Source organism: Protopterus annectens, chromosome 2.part2 (assembly GCF_019279795.1).
Source record: "Protopterus annectens isolate FY-2018-M chromosome 2.part2, PAN1.0, whole genome shotgun sequence".
NCBI classification, from domain to species: Eukaryota; Metazoa; Chordata; order Ceratodontiformes; family Protopteridae; genus Protopterus; species Protopterus annectens.
In genome coordinates, this window is record NC_056730.1 from 740,256,394 (window position 1) to 740,281,114 (window position 24,721).

Genomic DNA, 24,721 nt, shown 5'->3' on the forward strand with positions numbered 1-24,721 from the left:
AACAAATTTTTCTCTGAAACAATCCAGTCACTAGCACCTGTTACCACCTCCAAATTACCCTCACTATCCAACTTGTGCCAGACATTTCACCTCCAGCCTGTTCCGACATCTCTCATACACTCCCTGCTTCTTAAACCTAAAGCATGTATGCCATCAGCTGACCTCCTCCCAGCTGAATACCTGCAAATTGCTGCTGGTGTACTTGCCTACCCTATTTCTATCTTAATAAACAGAGCCATTTCTGAATCCTACATCCCATCCATCTGAAAAGTCTCACATATTATCCCTTTGCATAAGGGAGGAAACTCAAATGAACTTTCAAACTTCTGCCCCATAGCCCTTCTCTCTCCCTTAGCAAAAAGTATGGAGAGATATATCCACCGTCAACTACTGCATCATCACCTCCAAAATAACCTACTAGTAGACTGCCAACATGGCTTCAGACCATTCCATAGTACCACAACTGCTCACCTATCCTTTACAGACTGCATTAATAAAAATAGGAATACTAACCAGCTGTCTTCTGCTCTTTTTATAGACCTCTCAAAGGCCTTTGATATGGTTAACCACCAACTATTAACAAGTATGCTTAAATCACTTTCACTTGATTCTCAAGTAGTACAATGGTTCCAATCCTACCTGGAAAACAGAAAACAAGCAGTCCTGTGGGACAACAACCTATCCTCTCAGCTCCCAATCACCCTTGGGGTCCCACAAGGACCAATTCTAGGACCACTGCTTTTCACTATTTTCATTAAGGATCTGAAAACCTCCCTTCCCCAAACTACCTGCATACAATATGTCGATGATTTGACACTGATCTGTGCTGCATCCTCTCCTGCAGAACTCCAAACCAGTACACAAAAAGTCTTTACCTCAGTAGAAAACTGGTTCCATCAATGATGTCTCCTCCTTAACCCCCCAAAAACTAAATTATTACTGTTTTCTCCCACACAGAAGTCCCCCCCTATCATTTTCATAGTTACATCAAATAATGGCACACAAATTGCTCCTGACACCACCACCAAACTCCTGGGTGTAACAATAGATAACAATCTCAACTTTGACACACACATTAATTCAACTATTAAATCAGTTAATAGAAAACTTGGATTCCTTTACAGAATAAAGCCCTTTATCACAGCCACAGCTAAGATTTCTATTGCCCAAACCCACCTCATTTCCACCCTTCTCTATGCCTCCCTTATCTATACTAACCTATCCAAAAGCAATCTGAATAAACTAGCAACCTCCTACAACAACATAGCCAAATTTGCACTGGTGCCCCTTTTCAAGTCCACCATTGTCATAATCTTAAACTTCTAGACAGGGGTCCAAGGAAGTAAATATTGTGGGAAGAAATAGCCAGGGAATTGTTATGGCTAGGCTTGTATAGGCCCTAGGGCTGATAGCCTAGTACCAACCTATGAACCTATATGTATAATTCCTCCCTTAAAATGAAGACAGAGGGTGTTAGTGAAGGCTATATTGGAATCCTGCCATCTTGCCCACTGGCTTTCAGGTAGCCAAGACAGCCAAGATTTACCCATCTCATGGAAACAACTTCAAAATATCCTATGCCACTTCCAGTTTTCAAAGGTCTTCTCAAGTCTAAGAATGAGGTTCTAATTCCAGTGTCAGATCTCTAAACCTTCTTATCTGAACAACAACCCCATAGTTTTTATATACTATTTTTATAGTTTTTATATTTATGTATATACGTACAGTGGATATAAAACGTTTACACACCCCTGTTAAAATGCCAGTTTTTTGTGATATAAAAAAAAATGAGACCCCAATAAATCATTTCAAAACATTTTCCACCTTTAATGTGACCTATAAAATGTACAATTCAATTGAAAAACAAACAAATTTGTTAGGGGAAAAAATATAAAAAATAAAAAACGTACAATACGCTGGTTGCATAAGTGTGCACACCCTTAAACTAATACTTTGTTGAAGCACCTTTTGATTTAATTACGGCATTCAGTCTTCTTGGGTAGGAGTCTATCAGCATGGCACATCTTGACTTGGCAATATTTGCCCACTCTTCCTTGCAAAAGTGCTCCAAATCTGTGAAATTGTGAGGGCATCTCTTGTGCACAGCCCTCTTCAGGTCACCCCACAGATTTTGTATTGGATTTAGGTCTGGGCTCTGGCTGGGCCATTCCAAAACTTTAATTTTCTTCTGATGAAGACATTCTTTTGTTGATTTGGATGTATGCTTGGGGTCATTGTCATGTTGAAAGGTGAAATTCCTCTTCATCTTCAGCTTTCTAGCAGACGCCAGAAGGTTTTGGATCAAAACTGACTGGTATTTATAAGTGTTCATAATTCCCTCCACCTTGACTAAAACCCCAGTTCCAGCTGAAGAAAAGCTACCCCAAAGCATGATACTGCCACCACCATGCTTCACCATGGGGATGGTGTTCTTTTGGTGATGCGAAATGTTGTTTTTGCTCCAAATGTACCTTTTGGAATTGTGGCCAAAAAGTTCAACTTTGGTCTCATCAGGCCATAACACATTTTCCCACATGGTTTTGGGAGACCTGATATATTGTTTTGCAAAGTTTACATGGGCCTGGATGTTTTTCTGTGTAAGAAAAGGCTTCCGTCTTGCAACCCTACCCCATAGTCCAAACATATGGAGAATACAGAAGATTGTTGTCACATGTAGTACACAACCAGTACTTGCCAGAAATTCCTGCAGCTCCATCAGTATTGCTGTAGATCTCTTGGCAGCCTCCCTGACCAGTTTGAACCTTGTCTTTTCATCAGTTTTGGAGGGACATCCAGTTCTGTGCAACGTCACTGTTGTCCCATATTTTCTCCACTTTTTGATATCTGTCTTCACTGTGTTCCATGGTATATCCAATGCTGTGGAAATTTTGTGTACCCTTCTCCTGACTGATACCTTTCAGCAATGAGATCCCTTTGATGCTTTGTAAGCTCTCTGCGAACCAGGGCTTTTGCTGTAGCAGGCAACTGAGTAAATGTCAGGAAAATCGTACTAGGACAGTTGAACTTTATTTGAGGTTAATCAGAGTCTCTTTAATTGATGGCAGGTGTGTACCCAATAAGACTGAATGCTGTAATTAAATCAAAAGGTGCTTCAACAAATATTAGTGTAAGGGTGTGCACACACAACAAAGTATTAGTTTAAGGGTGTGCACACTTATGCAACCAGCATATTCTATGTTTTTTTTATTTATTTTTTATATTGTTTCCCTTAACAGATTTGTTTTTCAATTGAATTGTACAGGTTATAGATCAAATTAAAGGTGGGAAAAGTTTTGAAATTATTATATTGTGGTCTCATTTTTTATATCACAAAAACCTGCCATTTTAACAGGGGTGTGTACACTTTTTATATCCACTGTGTGTGTGTGTGTGTGTGTGTGTGTGTGTGTGTGTGTGTGTGTGTGTGTGTGTGTGTGTGTGTGTGTATATCTACATATATATATATATATATATATATATATATATATATACATATATACTGCATCTCAACCTTTTTGGAAAGACTTAATCTTTTAAAAACCAAGGTAAGGACCACAACATAAAGTTTGTCTACACAGAAAGTGGATCTTTTCAGAGAAATGTAATAGTCTCTGACATTCCTTTCTTGTAGTTAGTAAATAATGAGGCCATTGCATTTTCTACCAGAATTAGATATTCTACTCCGCAAACCTCACTGTGTTGATAATCTGCCAATAGCTCAGATAAATCATAGTCTGATATGACTATGCTTGTTAGTCTACAAACAACTGAATGCAAACACCTCTTAGGAACATCAAAAATCATACATCACAAGATTTCAGGTTAAATGGCTTCCTGACTCTTCTGCAAAATTGTATAGCAAGAGGAAGGCTTTTGACAAAAATCAGGAAACAGCTGAGGAGAAGGAGAATGCAGATCTATCCAATGTCTCCTGCAACCCTCATTTTCTTGCAGACGATTGCAATGGCATCTTTGCTCTGACAAGACAAAGTTAAGGAATTTATCCCCAATGAAATGAAGGATCCCTGTCTAAAAACAAGCAGGCTGTTATCCAAAAGATCCCTGTTTAAGAACAAGCAGGCTGTTATCCAAAAGATCCCTGTTTAAGAACAAGCAGGCTGTTATCCAAAAGATCCCTGTTTAAGAACAAGCAGGCTGTTATCCAAAAGATCCCTGTTTAAGAACAAGCAAGCTGTTATTCAAAAGCATAAAAGCAGAACATAGAGAATGGTAGGCGTAGAGGAGGAGGACACCAGCCAATGAAGTCGACTCTGTGGCTAACTCAAGAAAGCCAATAGGAGGGGATGATAAGGTTCTAAGGGAGCTGAGAATAGTACCAGTAGGGAAGACATGCAGGAGAAGCAACGTAAACTCAGAAGTGACAAAGATCAGTGAAGAGCATTCACATGATGGAATACAGAACAGAGTGAGAGAAATACATAAAAAAAAAAGGTTGCGTTGCTTTTTTAAAAATATTTTATTAAAAATGTATATGCAGGAACAAACACATTAACATAATAAAACAAAAACGTACTTACACAATTGTCTATATCAATTCTTATTATATACTTTACTAAAATTTGTTAAACAGCCACAAAGTGATCATAGAACGTAGATAAATATGTTTCTATTAATGAGTTCAGTTTTATCCAGTAATGATACCATATGGTTATTTTGTTTTCATTTTAATAGCAGGCATCTATTTATAACACTCAATAGTAATAGTATTTATAATTTCTCTAAATAAAAGCGTGGCCTCACTTTCCCAACTCTTTGTAGTCATTTTCTTTGCTATTGTTAATGAGCTATAAAAAGTCAGAACTGAGACATAGGTCCACATTTTTTATTTACTTATTTGTATTTGTTTACCAGAATAATCCAAGTGGGCTGATTAAAAAAAAAAAAAAAGAAAAAAGTTGCAAATATCTTTTTACACATCAGTAATTAAGTTTATACTGTAACATACATTTGCATATGGCTTCTTCAACAAAAGAAAAAGAGAAAATGTACTAGAACTTTGGTTGAGGTATCTATTGTAAGTACACCTCTGAGTAATAACAAAGAGAGAAAAAAATGAACATGAGATATAGATAATTTCCCAATAGAGGGAAACTAACTAACAGGAGAACAGTATACTAATTTTATTTGCATATGTAGATGTAGGAAGATGGATGGAGAAAAGAACAGGTCAGCTGGTAGTTACATACATCCTGGAACTGGAGTATTAAGCAACTCCAAATGTTTAGATACCATATTATCATACCACAATGTTTGCAGGAAACATTTATTTTTTTCACAAAATGTCACATAGTTTAGAAACTGAGAGAAGGAAGAATGGATACATTGGCTGCACAGTAGAGCATACAGGTGAAAGGGAGCCTCTGTCAAAAAAGAGCCTCCGCTACTGGAGAAAAAATGCAGAGGGTGCAAGAAAACTTGATCAAAGAGCTAAGAAAAATAGACCCGTGAGCAACTCAAAGGTAATAATTAGGAGACTCTTTGAACTAAAGAACACAAGGTATAACAAAACAATCAGAGGCAAAAAGAGAACAGCAGATAAGACCTGAAGCAGTAGACTGGACCCATGGGACATATTCTACAAGAAAGAACCAAACTTAACTTTATAACCAATTCAGTTAGTGTACAAAAAATTTAAATGGCATAATAGACGGATAGATAAATAGACAGATAGATAAAGAGAGTTATACATATCTTGGTAAAGGCCCAGCATATCAGTAGATTAATGCAACAGAAAGGAGGCTAAAATAAAAATCAAAAAGGCAAAAAAGAACAGGGTGAAAGAGAATTATATGAGCAAAGTTAAATATTTATGTTTGACCTATCAATGTCCTGTAACTTAGTGGAAGTGAGGACTTTGTCATAACATGAATCGTAATACCTTCTTGAGAGTTTTTATAACCACTAGTAAAACATTTAACCTCAACTTTGGGCCACTCTGGAAATGTCTCTTTTAACAACATTTAACGTTATCATCATTTCAATCTATGGTTATGTGCTCTATGAGATGTTCATCGTGTTACCCTGCTGCAGTCATTACACTTGGGTTATCCTGTCGTCAGGCGGTCCCGCAATCGGCCGGATTTCCAAAGTCTTGGTCCGACGTCGGTTGCAGTCGCCTCATCCCTGACATCAGTGCGCCAGGGGTACATATATTGCAACCAACACCAGTCTTTCTTGCCGCGCAGTGCTCGAAGCAGAAGCAGTTCGCAAGTGCCGGTCGGCCGACTCCTGAGATTTTCTAATTTGAATTTCAGACCGAAGTCTTTTATAAAGCTAAGTACCCCGTTGGGGAAACTTTTCTTGCCTCAGACCGATGTCAGAAAAAGTTAACAATTGCATTTCTTGTGGGAAGCAAATACCTCATAAGGATTTTCATTCTTACTGCATACCTTGCCTAGGCCGTGATCACGACGTCACTTCTTGTCGTTTTTGTGCTAGATTTAATAAACGTACTATTAAAAGACGATTTGATTTCGCACAACACTTTTTTGGCAGAAAATTTAATTATAACATGCCGTCGGAGCTTCCGACTACCGGCGTGCACAAAAAGCGCAGGGATAAGGATCGACAGCCCAGGCTTAAGCCCGATTCCGAGGCCTTGGTTGATCCGGTCTCCGGTTCTCCGGTTGTCAGTGAGGCTCCGACGCAGCCTCTGACTACCGCAGTTCAAGAAACCGAGACCGCTACAGATATTTTGACGGAATTTACTAGGCCAACGCAGCCTTTTACTTCAGGCCCTACCGACGATTTACCTTCCAAGGATGTCGGTGCTTCGGAAACCCCATCGGTTTCTGAAGGCGTTTTCAGACCAACGACTCTTACAGTCAAAACGTTTTCCAAGTCGAAGACTCCTTCCAAACCGAAAAAGGCTTCACTTCAGTCTCCTGTTCAAGGCCCTATGCCTAAGAAACAGATGCTCAAGATGGCTGAAGATTTGATTTCTCTTATCAGGGGTTCTCAGCCTCCTACTGACAAAAGGCCTAGACTAGAGGAAGAATCTGCTTCCTCTGATCAACTGTTTATTTCTTCGGATTCCTCTGAGGACCAAGACTATTCCTTCTCTCCTTATGAAGATTCTGATGCTGAGGACTCTATTCCCTCAGCTTCCTCCAGAAGATTACTCTTTTGGGGAAACTTTACACACTATGAGGGAACATTTTCACTGGGAAGGTCAGGATTACTCTGATTCCAAGAAAAGGCTCAGAGAGTTTCTTTTACTCCCCCAACACAGACCTCTAGCCACCCCTCCTGTTTTGGACATTGTGGATGATGTCTATTTAGAATCCAGTTTCAACCCTGACTCTCTGCCTCCTGCTCCGGCCAAGCCTGACAGATACTACAGAGTACCTGATTCCCACAAATTTCTTTACAAAAGCCCAGTAGCTGACCCAGAGACTATCTCCCAGGGTCCCAAGGGGGCTAAGGCTTCCATGGCTAAAAATCCAGTACCTTCTGAAAGGGATTCAAGAGCACTAGACAGATGGGGGGGAAAGGTTTACACCTCAGCCACTTTAGCTATGAGAGCTCTAAACTGTCAATTTCATATGCTCAAGTATCAGCAGTTTCTAATCTCTCAGTTAAAACAAAAGATAACCACCCTACCTCAACAATCTGAAATGAAAGAAGTACAGGATTTGTTGCACGCCACCGAGCAGGTGGGCAAACATACCTTACAATGTGGGTTTGATTCTTTAGAGGCCTCCTGCAGAGCAGCTGTCACTGGATCAGTTATACATAGGCATGCCTGGTTAAAGGAACAAAGTCTGCCTGATCATGTTAAAGCAAAACTACTAGATGCTCCCTTACAGCAGGATGTTCTTTTTGGTGTTAAAGCAGAAGAAGTTTTAAAGAAAATGGAAGATAAGGCAAAATCAATGCAGACAGTCAAAGATTTCCTACAAGTACAAACCCTCGCTTCAGCAGAAACTGGCCAACAAAAAATTGGTCCTTTCCAGCCACTGACAGGCCTCAGAGGGGTAAATACAGGCGCCCAAGGGGCAGAGGACAACCACAAGCTCAGTACAAACTTCGTCAATGGGGCACTCCAACCCAGAAGGGAGGAGAAGACAGGTCTCAACCCACCAGAAGACAAACTCAATGACTTGCACCTCAGCTGGCCAAACAAAACTCTTTTGTCAGCCCCCCTGGGGGGAAAGCTAGCACTATTTGCAGACAACTGGCACATGGTCACAAAGGACAAATGGGTACTAGACATAATTTTACGAGGATACAGATTCCACTTTCACACCTTGCCAATAAAAAGAGGAATGCCACACCTGCCACAACATCAAATAGCAGAGGTTCAAAAACAAATTACAGCTCTCATGGCCATGAGAGCCATTCAAAGGGTACCAACTCAAGAGCAAGGTCAAGGATTTTACTGAAGACTCTTCCTAGTACCCAGAAAAGAAAATGCTTGGAGACCAATTCTGGACCTTTCAATTCTAAACACTTACTTACAAGTTCCCAAATTCAAGATGCTAACACTACAGCAGCTACTTACCATGTTGGGCAAGGAAGCATGGCTGGTAACGTTGGACCTCAAGGAGGCATACCTGCATGTCCCTATCAGACAAAGTTGCAGAAGATACCTCCGTTTCATTGCAGGTTCAACCCATTATCAATTCTCTGCACTGCCCTTTGGCTTATCTACTGCGCCCAGAGTATTCGCAAAATGCCTGGCACCAGTAATTGCATACTGCAGACAAAGAGGAATTCAAATATATCCATACCTGGACGACTGCCTCATTCAAGCAGAAAGAAAAGACATTCTCTTACAACATCTGGCTTTTGTGAAGCAACTACTGAATTGTCTGGGGTACACAGTAAATGAAAAGAAGTCAAAACTAGTACACTCACAAAAAATGACATTCCTGGGTGCCAGCTTGGACACAATGGCCCAGAAGGCTTATCTTACACCAGACAAGCAATTACTACTGACTCAATATTTCAAAACAATGGCAACAAAGACCTAATTAACTGCAAGAAAAATTCTGCAGGCTTTGGGCTTCATGGCATCTTGCATTCTGATAATACCATTTGCAAAACTGCATATGAGGAAATTACAGTGGTACCTAAAAAGCGTATGGTCTCAACACAGCCACAGCTTGGACACAGTGATATCTCTCATTCCCTGCCTTCAACAGGAATTTCTATGGTGGGCACAGGCATGTCACCTCAACAAGGGTCAGCCTTTCACCTTGCCCCCACCCAGGCAAACTATCACAACAGATGCTTCAGACTATGCCTGGGGGGCATACATGGCAGGGCAATGCATTCAAGGCCTATGGACTGCAGAACAAAGAAAACTGCACATAAACCAAAAAGAGATGCTAGCTGTACAGAAAGCTCTGACAGCCTTCAAGGATCTACTACAGCCAGGACAACTTGCAATAAAGATGGACAACACCACAGTAATGTGGTACATAAACAAACAAGGGGGCACAAATTCCTACCCTCTTTGCAGGCAAGTAATAATCTTATGGAACACAGCTCTGGCCTACCAAGTCCAGTTACAAGCTCAGTTCCTGCCAGGACAGAAAAACACATTGGCAGACGACCTAAGCAGAAACATCAAAGATCCCCACGAGTGGAAGCAAGACCCACAATTATTTACAATGATAACTCAAAGATGGGGCCTACCAAATATAGACCTGTTTGCCAGTCCTCAAAACTACCAGCTGACAAAATTTTGTACAAGGACATTCCACCATCAAGCTTGGAAAGTGGACGCTCTCTCCTTCAGTTGGAAAAACCTGACAGCATATGCCTTTCCTCCATTACGTCTTCTCACAAAGGTTCTTTTGAAGGTCAAAAACCTCGAATGATTCTCATAGCCCCAGACTGGCCACGCCAGCACTGGTACCCACTATTGAAGAATATGGCTCACAGCCCACCCTGGATATTGCCTCAAATACCTCATTTGCTCACGCAGCAAGACAAGCAGATTCTACACAGCCAGATCAAAACCTTAAACCTGGCTGCATGGCAAATCAATTAAGCATCCAACCAGCCCCTCTTTCACAAGCAGTGCTGGATGTTATTCTAGAAGCCAGGAGACCAAGCACCAGGAAGGCTTACTCGGACAAATGGAAAAGGTTTTCTGCTTGGAACCAAGCTAAAGGCCAAGACACAACTCAGCCTCATATACCTCACATTCTGCAGTATTTAGCTGAGATGTTTCATAAAGGACTTTACTTCTCCTCAATTAAAATCCATGCTTCAGCTATTTCAGCTCACTACGACACAAATCCACCTTTATTTTCAAATCCTCTCCTAAGGCAGTTCCTCAGAGGGGCAAAAAACATTAGACCACCTAGAAGAGCTCCTACACCAACATGGGACCTCAATTTTGTTCTGGAAAAACTAACGTTACCTCCCTTTGAACCAGCGTTTTCTGCAGACCTTCAGTTCCTATCTTGGAAGACTGCCCTGATCCTGGCAATAACTTCTGCTAGGAGAGTTTCAGAATTGCAGGCACTTATGGCAGTGGAACCTTTCCTCATTTTTCATCAAGACAGAGTTTCTCTACGAACTAATCCTTCCTTCATGCCTAAGGTGGTTTCCAGTGTAGCTCTAAATCAAACCATCCACCTACCCACTTTCTACCCCAATCCACAGAACAAAGGTGAGAGACTCCTGCATTCCTTGGACATTCACAGGCAGCTTCGTTACTACTTGGACAAAACTAAGGCTTTCAGAAAAACTGACCAGCTCTTTGTTTCCTATGCTACAGCCTCTCAAGGGAAGGCCATATCCAAGCAAACCATTTCTAAATGGACAGGCCATTGCGTCCGATTCTGCTACACCCATCATGGGAAACCAGTTCCTCCTACCATTAGATCCCACTCTACCAGGGCAACAGCTACATCTACAGCCTTTCTCAGGGGGGTTCCTACCAAGGAAATCTTAGAAGCTGCAACTTGGAGTTCAGTGCACACCTTCACCAAACACTATCACTTACCTTTTTATTCTAAGTCCAGGGCAGGCTTCGCCACTGCAGTTTTGCAGGGCCTCATTGCCTCCACTAACCCTCTATGATGCCTCCACCCTACCTTAGCTTTGGGACTTAACCCAAGTGTAATGACTGCAGCAGGGTAACATGATGAACATAGTACAGTTTTGTACCTACCATAAATGTAGATGTTCGAGTGTTCACCCTGCTGCAGTCCAGGTTACCCTCCCTCCAACCCCTCTGATCTACTGGCTAATCCTCTGCTATGCCTTACTGATGTATTTGCTTCTAGCTGAAGGGATTTTGTGTTTGTACAGTGTTCACACCATTTGGTACTGATTTGGATCACCTTTTTGGGGGCACCTGACATCTGGGGCAAGAAAAACTGAAGAAAATGGCATCGGTTGCAATATATGTACCCCTGGCGCACTGACATCAGGGATGAGGCGACTGCAACTGACGCCGGACCAAGACTTTGGAAATCCGGCTGACTGCGGGACCGCCTGACGACAGGATAACCCAAGTGTAATGACTGCAGCAGGGTGAACACTCAAACATCTACATTTATGGTAGGTACAAAACTGTACTTTTCCTGTTCTAGAAACACATTTCCTGTCAGCCACTGCCTCAGTATGAAGGATTTCAGAACTAATTTTGTTTTAGGCACAGTTTTCGAAAATGGTCATCACTTTTAATGTGAAATCTTCATAATTTCAAGAATATACTACAATGAGAAAAAAAGATTCATTTTTTTCCTTTAGCTAAAAATCATCTCTTTAGTAAACCATAAAACATTATTTTATTGAATAAAAACCCTACATTTCAGCTTTAGTTGTGCAACACAAATGCTAAACATTTGTATTTAATAAAGTAAAATTGATTGATTTTATTTCAGTTTTATTGCCCTTATTAGAATCATACTTTTATTCATTTTATTACTTTTTCTCTTATACTTTCTTAAGAAGGTATCGTTGAAGAAAAGTTCTACATTTTTTGTAGGAAGTACCAAAGTTGACATCATATTTCTGTTCAATATAATTACCACTATGGGTATGAAAACAGGCTAAGCCTAGTGGGACTTACACAGTCAATAAAAATAAAACAAAATATATAATTAAATCAAATTGTTCATTTAGTTGTATGTTTCAATGAAGCCATGTTTACCAAATCTAGTTCCAAATGGACACTGAAGTATTACTTGGATCACATAACCCCAATGCACTATTACAAGAAACTCAAACAGAAAGCTCAGAGACACTCCAAGGCTGTAGATGTAAATAAAGTTCTCAGATAAAAACAATTCCAAGTAGTAAACTCCAACAAATCCAATGGACGAAGTTTGAAATAAAGATAGATTTATTGTGCAGAGTTAGGTTAGCACTTTCACCCTGTTGGGCTTCCTCAGACACAAGCCTCAGCAGTTATCTTAGTATTCTTAAAAGTGTCTCAACCACTTTCACAAGGACAGATGACGTTATTCGCACCACGTGCTGAGCAGAATCCAGTTAGCAGATAGGAACTTTATTTACATCTACAGCCTTGGAGTGTCTCTGAGCATTCTGTTTGGGTTTATCTTTGTTTTTTTAGCATCTGAGCACTTACTCCCTAGTCACTTGCTCTATTGACTTTGTATTACAAGAAACTGTTTCCTTTAACAAGGGTATGTAAGGGAAACCATTTTAAAACAGACAATTGCCCTGATTCCAAAAGACTTGCTCTCAGTGTAAGTGGCCAGGCTAAGGGCAGGCATTGTGGAATCTGGTCCCTGTTGCAAGTGTGTTTATAGCTAGGACTTAAACCAAAGTAAGGCAATTACATTGAGAGCAAGTCTTCTGGAATCACGGCAAACTTACACTGAGAGTAACTTTGACCCAGTATTGGTCTGGCCAGGCTGTTGCCACCTGGCAGATAAACTGTGAATAGTTTACTGTTCTTTACTGACGGAGACTGTTGTCATCTACCCTTATGATAGTCTAGTTATTGTTAAATGTTCTGGCCCGCAAGATTATCCACTGACTGACAATACTTGAAAAACGTGAGTTACGATGGTACCTCCTATAACACCAGTTCTGGGTCAATAAGCACACTTCCCATCCACCTTTTCCCAAGCTACTTAACAATTTTATGTTAGGAAATTGTGCTTCATTTTTATGTTCACTAGTCATTCCCATGACCCCTGCTTTCTAGAATAATTACATCTTTTGTGGGAGGAAGGAAATAGAGATGGGAGACCATCTTTGCTATTTATTGATATCAGCCATTGATATCAGCAGTATAAGTAACACTGACAATAAGAAGATGAATTCTCCTGAATAAGATTACTTTAGAATGGTGTATCACAGGAACAAGAAAGAGTTCTGTTGAGCGTGTTTGCTGGTTGAGAAGCTTTTGAACCTCTGGTATTAAAGCAGATACTTACATATCTCACCTTTCATTCTATGTATGTTAAAGATTCAAGATTTATCCTGAGATTTGCACAATATCTTGCTTGTGACTTCCTGAAAATATATATTATTATTATACAAAAGAATAAAGTGAACAGCTGGCTCCAGTGTTTAACCACTTCCTTGGTTTGACTTCTTCTAGCTTTTCCTGTTAGTCGTCTGGAATTTTGAGCTCTTCATGATACCACTGGCACTTTTACTGATGCTGTCTTGGAAATACTTGTTAATCATTTCTGGGAAGGATACCAGACAGTCTGATATGGTAAGCTTCTAGAATTTTCATGTTAGCAGACTAATTGTGAAGCATTAAATCCAATGTTCAGCATCTGGCTTGGCCAATGAAAATGAATCCAGTTTTGCAGTATTCTGTGTACTTGTGTTGTTATACATAGAAATTATTATTTTTTGTTTGTTTGTTTATTATTTATTTTGTTTGTTTACATGTAGACAAATTGGACCAGTATAGCCCTTTTCAGTCATAACCTTGTTATAGTAATATACAAGAATAAAAACCACATGTATGTGTATATGTATGTGTATATGTACACACAGACAGACAAGTGCACACAAACACACACACACATGCATACGCACATACAGCACCCAGTATTTAAAAGGCTGCATAACAAATTACAACAGTGTTAAAAATAGCAATGAGATTTCCTCTTAAATAAACCAACGTTATCACAACCGTCACATTGGTCAGGTAATACTCTTGAGGTAACTCTTTAGTTATTTACTTAGATGTGGTGCAGCGGTTAGCATAAGGGTGTTCAGTTTGATTCTCGGCTGGGGTTCCTTCTCTGCAGAGTCTGCATGTGCTCCCTGTGTTTGTGTGGGTTTCCTCTGGGTGCTCCAGTTTCCTCCTACATTCCAAAGACAAGAGTCTGGAGCATTTTTCGCTGGGCTTCTGCTGAAAATGAGCTCTGTTCCACTTGGACTTTCCTGGTAAACAAATGTTAAATAAAAATAAAATGTTAGCCTTCCACAGTTCTGAGATCACATGAAGTCAGCAGTATATTAGCACTAAAGTTGCATCTGTATGGTATGAACTGTCAGAATAGCTGCAGCCTGCAGACAGTCCACTCTTAAGTTTTTCAGGAAAACACATGCATTTACATGCATAGGCACCTTTCATCTGGACAAAATTAGATTTGATTAAAAAAAACTAATTAATGGAACATTATTCACCAAATCATTTAATTGACCAAAAGATATAGGAAAGAGGGGTTACAGGGGAGGATCCTCTTCACCTCCTCAACTAAATATAATTAACTCCAAAGTCACACCACCTCAGGGTAGGCTATGTTTCACAAAGGATACATTTAAATATCTGAATGATGCAGTGAATTGGATGCAGAGGATTACACTTTGCCATATCTCATTGTAGGTGGTTATCATGCTGCCCCTACATACGTGTCATTGATATGTCCCCAAGTAATAGCTAAGCCAATTATGTATAGCCTCTCAGTGGAGATGGAAAAAAATAATATTTTGAACCGGACTTCAGAGCTGACTTGATGGGGTGAAAATGGAAATGGTTTCTATGATTTCAACTGTGGCAATGAACGTGGAGTCCCCAGAATTATTTTTTTTGGGGGGATTGCTTGTGTGTGTGCATGTATGTGTGTCTGTGTGTATGTTTTCTGGAGGTAGCAAAGAATTAGTTTGTTGATTGGAGGTTATCAGTTGGTGGTATGTGTATATGGTCAAGAAATATGAAGCTGATCTGTTTATATGGAATATGTTTGACTGAACCATCCTACATCCTATATTAAACTCTTTGGTGAATTCAAGCCAATGGAAATTATTGTAAAAAGAAGCACAATGGTGAGATCTCTCCAAATATACCTCAGTAGCTATAATAGTATATTGTGAGATCTCTCCAAATATACCTCAGTAGCTATAATAGTATTTTTAGGATTGCTGTGTATCTGATGCAGGTGGTCCCAGCACTCCTTATTACACTCAGAAGTTTTTTGTCTGTGCCATATAAACTAATTCAAAAGTGAGAAAACTCTTTCATTCTCTGATACCTTACTTTATTTCATTCAGGATCACAGGGATCCTGAACTCTTTCTCACCATGCAATAAGTGCAAGGCAGAAAAGCAATCCTCCATGAGACAATGAGACAGTGAACAGTTGTAGAATGCAGTCACAAACACACACACACACACACACACACACACACACACACACACACACACACACACACACACACACACACACACACACACACACACACACACACACACACACACCTGTGGGCAAATTAGAGGTTCTTCAACTCACTTCCCTAAATGTCTGTGGGATGTGGGAGTAGATTGGACCACCTTGCAAAAACCCACAAGAACATATTAAGGACACAAAGTCTTTATCTATCTATCTATCTATCTATCTATCTATCTATCTATCTATCTATCTACCTACCTATAAACACATATAGTTTTCTATACCTTTCCAATATTGTCATTGCTGTCTGTATATATGTTTCCAGAGATTTACAAACCTTCATTCTAGCCATGTTTCAAGTTACAAAGATGGCATACATATTGGTGTCTAGTGTCAGAACACTTTTTCACAACAGTAATAACACCCATGAGAACCACAACCCATAATAAAATCATTCATGTTTCAACACAGCTGAAAGGAAAAATAAAGGAAAAAGACGCAAAATAATTTAAAGTTTGTATTTCCTTTATTATTCTTCAAATTAGGGGTTGCATTATATAAGGAAGTTTTCTCCCCGATAGGAATGTCTGTAGGTGAGTGGTACAGCCTTCTTCATAATATAGTTGTTTCAAAGGAAGAAAGAAAGTTCAAGAAACATAGAGCAGAGATAAGCCTATCCCGGAGCTGAATAAGAAGAAGCCATTTACAGTGGCACTATATCACCAGGTAAAATAATTGGCAGATCAGGGAGGCCTTGGCATTTCTTATCTGTCATTACTTTTGTATTTCTATGTATCAAATACAGTCACTGAAGCAGAAAGAAAAGGAATCAAGACATTGCTTCTGGACTTCTCCAGTTTTAAGCATACAGTTTACTCTTCTGATGACATTCTGGTTACTACTAAAAATAGTTATACATTTTTGCTAGTGTCTCTGCTAATAGAGTTACATACCTGTTCCCCAGCAGGCATATCTCTCAAACACTTAGCACAAGAATACTGGATAAAGTAAAAAAATAATGGGGAACAAAGGCCAAAAATCAGGGACAGATTTTAAGTATTATTCTTATAATCTTAGAATGGTTATAGAATAACATTTCTTCGTTTTGCATTAGTATACCTTTTCTGAAGGATATGAAGTCTGAACCTCAAGTATCAGTCATTAGTTATTTCAGTCCTCAAAAATTTCCCAAAAAAACACACATTTTATGGGGAACAAACCAAAACTATGACACACAAATCTGGGTATTATGTAAAATTCTAGGGAGCTGAGAGGTATGTCAGCAGATTCAAAAGCAAAACTTCCCAGGACTGAGGCTGCCAACCTCAGGATCTGTATGCTACACTTGACTGCTAAGTGCCTCAAGTTAAACTAAAAGGATTTCAAAGTGTTTTTGGAGGGCGCTTTGTCCTTCTGATGGTATGGTTCCCAGACTCAATTTCTAAACATACTACATCCAAAACTACAAGAGCGTGGAGAAATGCCAGAATAAGCAGTAAGCCAGTTATGATACTTTTTGATGGAATCATTTGGGAGCATAATTTCAACAGTTCTCAGAGAAAAAAAAATCTCTGTTTAAAAAAAGGGAGCTGGTGGCCATATGAGCAAATGAAAAACTTGTTTGATTTTTCTCTGTCCTTGTTTACTTTGTTGAAAAATATGTTATGTTGAGCTACCTGTTCATATTGATTCCTGCACATCGTGTTTTGTACCCTAGCTTTTCACACACATGGCTTTTTTAAAAGTGAGCATGTCTGCTTTATTAGGTAAATAATTAAGCTGTCTAACATAAATGGTCCATGTTCAGTGAGTATGGGAAGACACAAAGCAAAGTTGCAGATTATTGGCAAATGCACAGTTTAAGACAATGGTTAGAGGATAAACCAGTGGTTGTGTTTTCTTTGACCTTTCCAAAGATTTGATTCTGTTGAGAATTCCCATTTGTACAATTAAAGTATAACATCTGGATGGTAACTGTTTTCTTTTTCCCAGAATCCATTTTCAGATAGTTTTTGGCAGTACAGCTTATCTGTTCCCAGTTTATTACCCTCAGGAGGGCAGTAAGACTTGATCACCACTCTACTTCTTTTTTAATATATTTGTCAGTTACTTTTGGCAAAACCATAGTAAAAGTAATATCTTGCAATACACTGATGATATTCGTCTCTCTCTCCATGACACAACCACTGTTTAACAAACTTCAGGCAAAGGCTGACATCTAAATTTACTACGCTTCAGACACAACTGTTTTTAAACACTCCATTGCTATAAACGTTGCTTTGCTTGGATCTAAAAATTGGCAGAATGACAGAAGAATATATTTTAATACTTTGTCTTATTGTGTTATACATGTAGAAATTATTTCAGTGGTTTAATGCATTAAGACAAGTACGGATAAACAAAAGTTAGTCTGAAGCATGTATTCTGTTTAAATATCTCTTTCATTATTGAATTTTTGGTTTGCATTTGATGTCTCTTCCAGAAGACATGTTAACTGTAAAATGTATATTTTACTACTTATGTTGGCTTACAGACTTCCATTTTGAAATGCTTCCTTTTCCAGTTTAAGGGTTGCCTGTTGAAATTCCAAGAATTGCAGTTGTGATCTCCAAAATAGGATGTGGGAGTATGTCCTGAGAAGAATAGCATGGGGGAATATATCCTCAGAATAAGATGGGGGGGGTATATGGGTATATTATTAGAATAAGATCAGAGAAGATATTCTAAGCCTGAAAGTCCAAGGTTGTTGCACATCAGGGTGATCCTTCTATTCTGTGATGCAGCAGTCTCTATAGAAGTAGCAGGAGTGTGGGGTGTATAGTCCCATGTTGGGGGTGCAGGGTGCCATATAAAACAAATATTAAGTTATTCTTCCACAAAGTCACTATGCCAGCAGTAGGAGCAGCATGCATGCCATATTGACTGGGATGCACAGCTCTGCTTTGTTGGTCTCTGTTAAGGTCCATATTAGATTCCAGTGTATTGTGACAGGTGTACAGATCTGTCATGGGTCAGACATGTGGCTCCTTTCCTATTTTTCTGCAGCTATGAACCCCATAAGAAAACTGTTTCGGATGTCACACCCTCGAAATAGCAACAATGTAATTAAACTTGGATTTGGATTTTTTTTTTATTATCTTCTAATATCTCAGACTAGACCTTCACACAAACTGTAAGATACTCTGTTTCCTCCATCCTTTAAATCGAACATCAACCTCCATGCTAAACTTCCCTTTGGCTTATCTGGAGTGTGATTTTATTGTGAGATAGCTCTTCCCTTTTCATACCTAAAATCTTATATTACAGACATCACAGAGTCCTGTTAGTTCTTTGTAAGTTATATGCCATAGCTGAAGTTAAGTCCTGCTAAATTCTTTGGATAAATTATAACCACTTGCAGTAAAAACATATATTTTGTTTTATTCTAGGATGTCATTTTGTACTTCTATGAATATGGCTGACTGCAGCATGATCCCCTGTTCAAGTGAAGATCCATGTTTCACTAGGAAAGCTGTTGTTGGAATTTGAACATTATAAAGCTAACTACTGCAGAGACCAGGAGGAGTTCAAAGCCACACACATTCCATGCCTGAAACTCAAGCTGTGAAGCAGGAACATGGTGGTGGTGGGGGGGGGGAGTCATGATGAACATGATACAGTTAGTAAGCTCATTTAAGGACAATTGGTCCCCTCTTATAGGTATTGTCAACTGCTGATGAGTGTCTCCAGAAAAATAAACTGAAGAATGGGCTAAACTAAGGATTTTAAGGTCCTGTGAGGGGATGCAGGGAAATAATTTGTTGGCCTTTAAGGCGCTGTGAGGGATGAAGGGAAATGGTTTGTTGTCCTTTTCTGAGTGTCTGTTTGAATGACTGATGACCCTTTTAAATGATGTTGTGTCATATACACTGAGAGTTCAGTGGGAGCTGGGTTTTTAATGGTCTATTGATGCTTTATGCCCACACCACATCATTCTGTGTCTACAAAGATACATTCTCAGGACTTAATTGTTTATTGCAGATACTTACATTTCATGTTTTCACCAGGAACACTGATGTAAAGGCTTAAGCCTAAGTAGGTCTTCTCTGACAGGATTCGGTAGTAATACTGTAACTTCTGATAGTAAGCATCTCTCCAAGTATGACTGCTGACCTAATGAGCTAATTAGTATGAATCCAATATAGCATTTGAAGACCTTTGCTGAAACTTTCCTTTAATCTGTCTGCATATCTGTTGATATTGATATGACAGGTATCTAATAAGCAGGTCTTCTTGATATATTCTGCAATGTTGTGCCAACTCAGAGCTGCAGTTTGATCTGCTACTAATAAACATTTTGGGTCATCATTTAGCAGTCTGCAGATGCTAGGTATAGGACTTACTCTGCTTTCTTTTCTTGATTGGGAGGGCCTGTTGTAGGTTAAAGCTACATATATCTTAATATCCACAGAAATTGACATCCTGTGCATCCCTTCATGATTCTGTTGTGGGTGAAGCAGTTCAACTAGGTCCCTTACAGTCTCCCAGTCCACCTGCGAACAGTCTGTGATCTGTGTATCGGTAGTATTTCAGGCATTGTCTGTAACTTGTCCATTGGTGAGAATGACCATAATGTGCAATACTGCAGGCACTGCCTCAGATAGCATCTGCTAACATTTGGTAATGAGCTGTTGTTAACATCACTCCTGTAATGCTTGCCACAAATCTTAGTGTTCAAAATGGGTAAGTACCACAGTGCAGTGTGCCTATTTTATATGCTTCTAAATGTGTCGATCATTTTGGGAGTCATCATTTGCTTAAACCACTTGGCTTATTTGCAAGGGGATTCGCAGTTCCATGTCATTATGCACTAACGGGCATGCGTTGCATACTGGACTGTTTTGATCCTTGCGTGATCATGCTGTATGTGTCTTAGAGTAACGCACACCTTGCATGTTGTCACTACCTATGCTAATTTGCACTGCACAATGGGCTAGTCATCTATTAACCTCTGTTATAGCTAGATATACAGTGATTTGGGGGTCAAAATTTGCACCTTTTTGCTGTGTACTGACAGGTAAATATCCCAGTGTGGTTTCAGTTTCTTAGCTTTGGTCTTAGCCTTGCAGCTGGTGAAAGTTAGGAGTTTGGAAATCTTGACAGTGTATATTGAAAGTGGTTTCCATTATATGGTACAAAGTAATTAATTTCTAACAAAACATGCAGGCTGCAGCACAAATACATAATATTTATGTGACCATGTGGGTTCTATTCATGCATCAGGTAGATGGATTGGTAACATTGCAGTGTAGCATAAAGGGGGTGCTGTACTCCTGAGTGCGTCATCCTTCAGATTAGACATTAAACCAAGGCATCATCTACTTGAGTTGGTGGTAGCTCACATGGATGTAAAAGATCTCATGGCAATTATCGAAAAGAGTAGGAGAAATTTTCTGATTGCCTGGCCATTAATTCCCCCTAGTAGTATAAATACCACCTCAGGTCTCCCCTGAAAAAAAGCTACTAAACTAGTGGTTTAACCCAGTCAACACAGGATAAATAAGGTCAATCTATAGATATTTTAGAGAGACATGGGTTGCCGATATTAAACATGACTAATGTTTCCTGTTGTTGTTTACTTACTTTGTCAGTCAAGGAGAATTCAAGTAGCAGCCCCTGTCTTCTCCAGTCCCTTAACCACCACCTCCCAAGATGCTCTTCATCATATCTTGCCCATGTTCTACTCTCCTTATGTTTTTTTATAAACAAGCATATCACATGCTTCAACCCTTAGATGTCCCAGGTGCTGTGTGCATTTTCCTAATTCTTTTTCCTCCTGGATGCGTCTTAAAATGGCTGCTGTGTTCTTCTTCCTTTTTCTTTTGCTTCTTAAAATGAAAGCTCCTTAAGTTTAGTGCATCCTGGATGTTCTGCAGGTCCTATAATTCAACCGTAGAGCTAGGCCTGTCTTCAGCCTGTATGTTTTTCAGTCTTATGCAGTCTCCCAAGCAGTGTCGTGGTGAAGATGCTAGTTCCATGTCTCAACGAGCATAAACATTTATCACAGTTCAGTAAGTAAAGTGTTACTGCTCGGGTAGTTTAGAGAAAACTAGGCTTCTTTTTAACCAGAAAGTATTCCTTGTGCTCTTACTGATTTATAAGTAGTAGTTTTATGGAAGTCATTAAAAGACTGCCTTACTGAAATACATTTTAGTTCTTTATAGTATTCTCTACTCTTTGTGAATGTTGTGTTTCTTTGTTAGAAACAAATGACATGCAAATGAATAAGAATAAATATTATATCATCAAATGGGTCTCTACAGAGAGCATTATTAAAAGTTTCAGGTGAAACGGCCACTGAGATTATCACCAATGTTTGCATCACTATGAATAGTCATCATGAGTGGGAGGGTGGTTTGTGGACACATCCTAGGAAGTCAAAGGGCAATTTCAGCCAGTGTCACAGTACCTCTTCTAACACTTACAGTTCAGGAGTTTGTCAGCGAGATGGGCCAAGGGGGAGGTGATAGGTGACAATAAGGAGCTTCTGGGATGCATAACAGTGAGGGGAGGAAGGATAGGGAAAGAGGAAGGGGTAATAATAGAAAGGGACTAAAAATTGTAGATAAGGACCTTTCTGACCCCTTGAGGAGGTGAGACATGGAAGAATGTGTGGAGAAATGTTAGAAGGCTAAGTATGTGAAGGAAGGTGTATGTCAGGCAGATAACCTTACAGCACTGATGCGATTTGGCCCCACAGTGATTGAGGAGGAAGAAAGCAGAGAATCTATGCTTCTAGAACTTTTAGAAGGAAACAGCAAGATTGTCTTATATAACATGAGAATGTAGGCTGGTTAATGAGGCACTAGAAGCAATATCGTGCTTTTGGCAGTGAGGGAGATGCCAGAAATCACATAGGATACGTACAGAGAAGGGGTCTTTAAGGTGAGAGGGGAAAGAATTAACAATAATAACTCACTCAAGCCTAAAATACCTTTCGTTGCACACTTACAGTTCACAGCCATATCACCTTACAGCATCTACAACTTTTTTGTGTCTGGCTTTAACTAAGTGACTTACCAGCTAATAATAGGCAGTATTAGAAAGGACTAGGATTTATTAGACAAATTACACTAAGATTGTTAGTCTGGGATGTCCTACAGTGGAGAGATTAATCTTTGTTTGCCACTAATTATTCATATTTTAAGATTTATGTTCATATTTTTATTCCTAAGAGACCTACATGTCATGGGAGACAGGACAGTTCACTGTCAATTCTGGTTTATATCACACTATACTGGAAATATTGCTAGTTGTTTGCTTGTACTTATGACAATAAGCAATATTTCCAGATGTACACGATACTTCAAAAAACAAGTGACTTACAAACTGTTGCAGGACATTATGTGAAGCCTTAGATGTTGTTGAAGAAAACTGTCTTTAATACTTGCACTGTAAGTTGCACATTTTGAGTGATATCCAGTGTTATTTGTTTTGCTAATTATATAATTAAGCATATATTTTCAAATTTCTATAAATAACTCAATGTACATGCACTTATAGAGGAATTCTTGCTGCTATGTGAAAGCTTGTGTATGGTTAAGAACAATGTTCTAACAAGATATGTCTAGGTTGTACAGTTTTCAAGATATGAACATTTGTTTGAAAAGTTTACACAAAAACATAATTTGGAGTTTGTGTACATTACAACATATTATAGTATGCATGGAAAATACCACGAATGCACTGACTATTATCACTGTAAAGAATATTTACTAACACTGCTATTTTTACAGTTTCAGTAGTTTTTATTATTCACAAAATATTTACATGTGTTTATATTATGCTTTTTATGTTTATTTTTCAGAAAATACTGTGGAATGCAAGATGTGTGTAGGCTAGGGGAGGAGTGGCATTCCATACCACATAAGTGTTAATGAGATAAGTTACTGAAGAATGGTCTTACTAAATTTATGAGGGTCGCCTTGTATGAAACTAGGTATGACTAGCTAGAAGCTGTAATGAGAAAAGGGCAAGACTTGGCAATGACTGCGTTTGATACTATGGAAGTATAATAAAGGGATTAAAAGGAAAAGAATAGCTAGAATGTTTTATAAGGAGTTAGTGTACTGAATAAGCGTAAGGATAGACATAGATGGGTGTGATGGGAGGAACTGTTAGAGTGGCAGGACAGACGTAGATGGGTATGATGGGAGGGACTCAGAGTGGCATGACATATGTAGACGGGTGTGATGGGAGGGACTGTTAGAGTGGTAGGACAGACGTAGATGTGTATGATGGGAGGGACTGTTAGAGTGGCAGGACATACGTAGATGGGTGTGATGGGAGGGAATGTTAGAGTGGCACGACATATGTAGACGGGTGTGATAGGAGGGACTGTTAGAGTGGTAGGACAGACGTAGATGGGTGTGATGGGAGGGAATGTTAGAGTGGTAGGACAGACATAGATAGGTATGATGGGCAGGACTGTTAAAGTGGCAGGACAGATGTAGATGTGTATGATGGGAGGGACTGTTCTAGTGGCAGGACAGATGTAGATGGGGGTGATGGGGCGGACTGTCAGAGTGGCAGGATAGTGGGTAGAAAATAATATGTAGAATGTGTGGTGTACAAATAAAGTTGCTCTAATGGCCTTGAGATTCAATGGAAATTCTGTGAAAATTTCAAAAAAATGATTGAACAAAACATGTTTATGCAGGCCTACCTCTAAAGTAGCTTGTGAGCAATCAATTAATGAAAGGGGCTTTCCCTTTTTCAATCAGAGATGGAAAAAATGATGCATAAAAATAGGTAAGAAAAACAGTCAGACATTTCTATTGAAACAACAAAGAAAAAAAAAAGAAAGAAAAATAGGTGCAGTTATCTGTAAGGTAGAAGTAGCTATTCCGGGTTTGAAAGAAAAGTAACACCATCCTTCAGGGGAGTGACAGCAGAAGCAATTATGAAGTTGGGCCATATGATTAGCTTATCAAGCTGGCTCCTGTTGATAGCAATCTATACAAATGCCTGGAAGTGTACACTCACAGGGGGAAGAAAAAGTGGCCTCAACGATAATGTGGGTTACATGCCCCTCCAGCTAGGAGGTGAGGTTAGGGTCATACCAGCAAAAACCCTGATGGGTACATGTAT

General features: G+C 39.4%; 1 protein-coding gene across 2 annotated transcripts in view; it reads left to right on the plus strand.

Moving 5' to 3' along the window:
* The window catches only part of MCTP1 (multiple C2 and transmembrane domain containing 1), a 3,344,116-nt gene that overhangs the window by 2,711,925 nt on the left and 607,470 nt on the right, over nt 1-24,721 (plus strand). For both annotated transcript variants that reach the window (XM_044064134.1, XM_044064133.1), the window contains exon 16: nt 13,562-13,681. In XM_044064134.1, the coding sequence (XP_043920069.1) occupies nt 13,562-13,681 (120 nt within the window). The remainder of the gene's footprint in view (nt 1-13,561; nt 13,682-24,721) is intronic.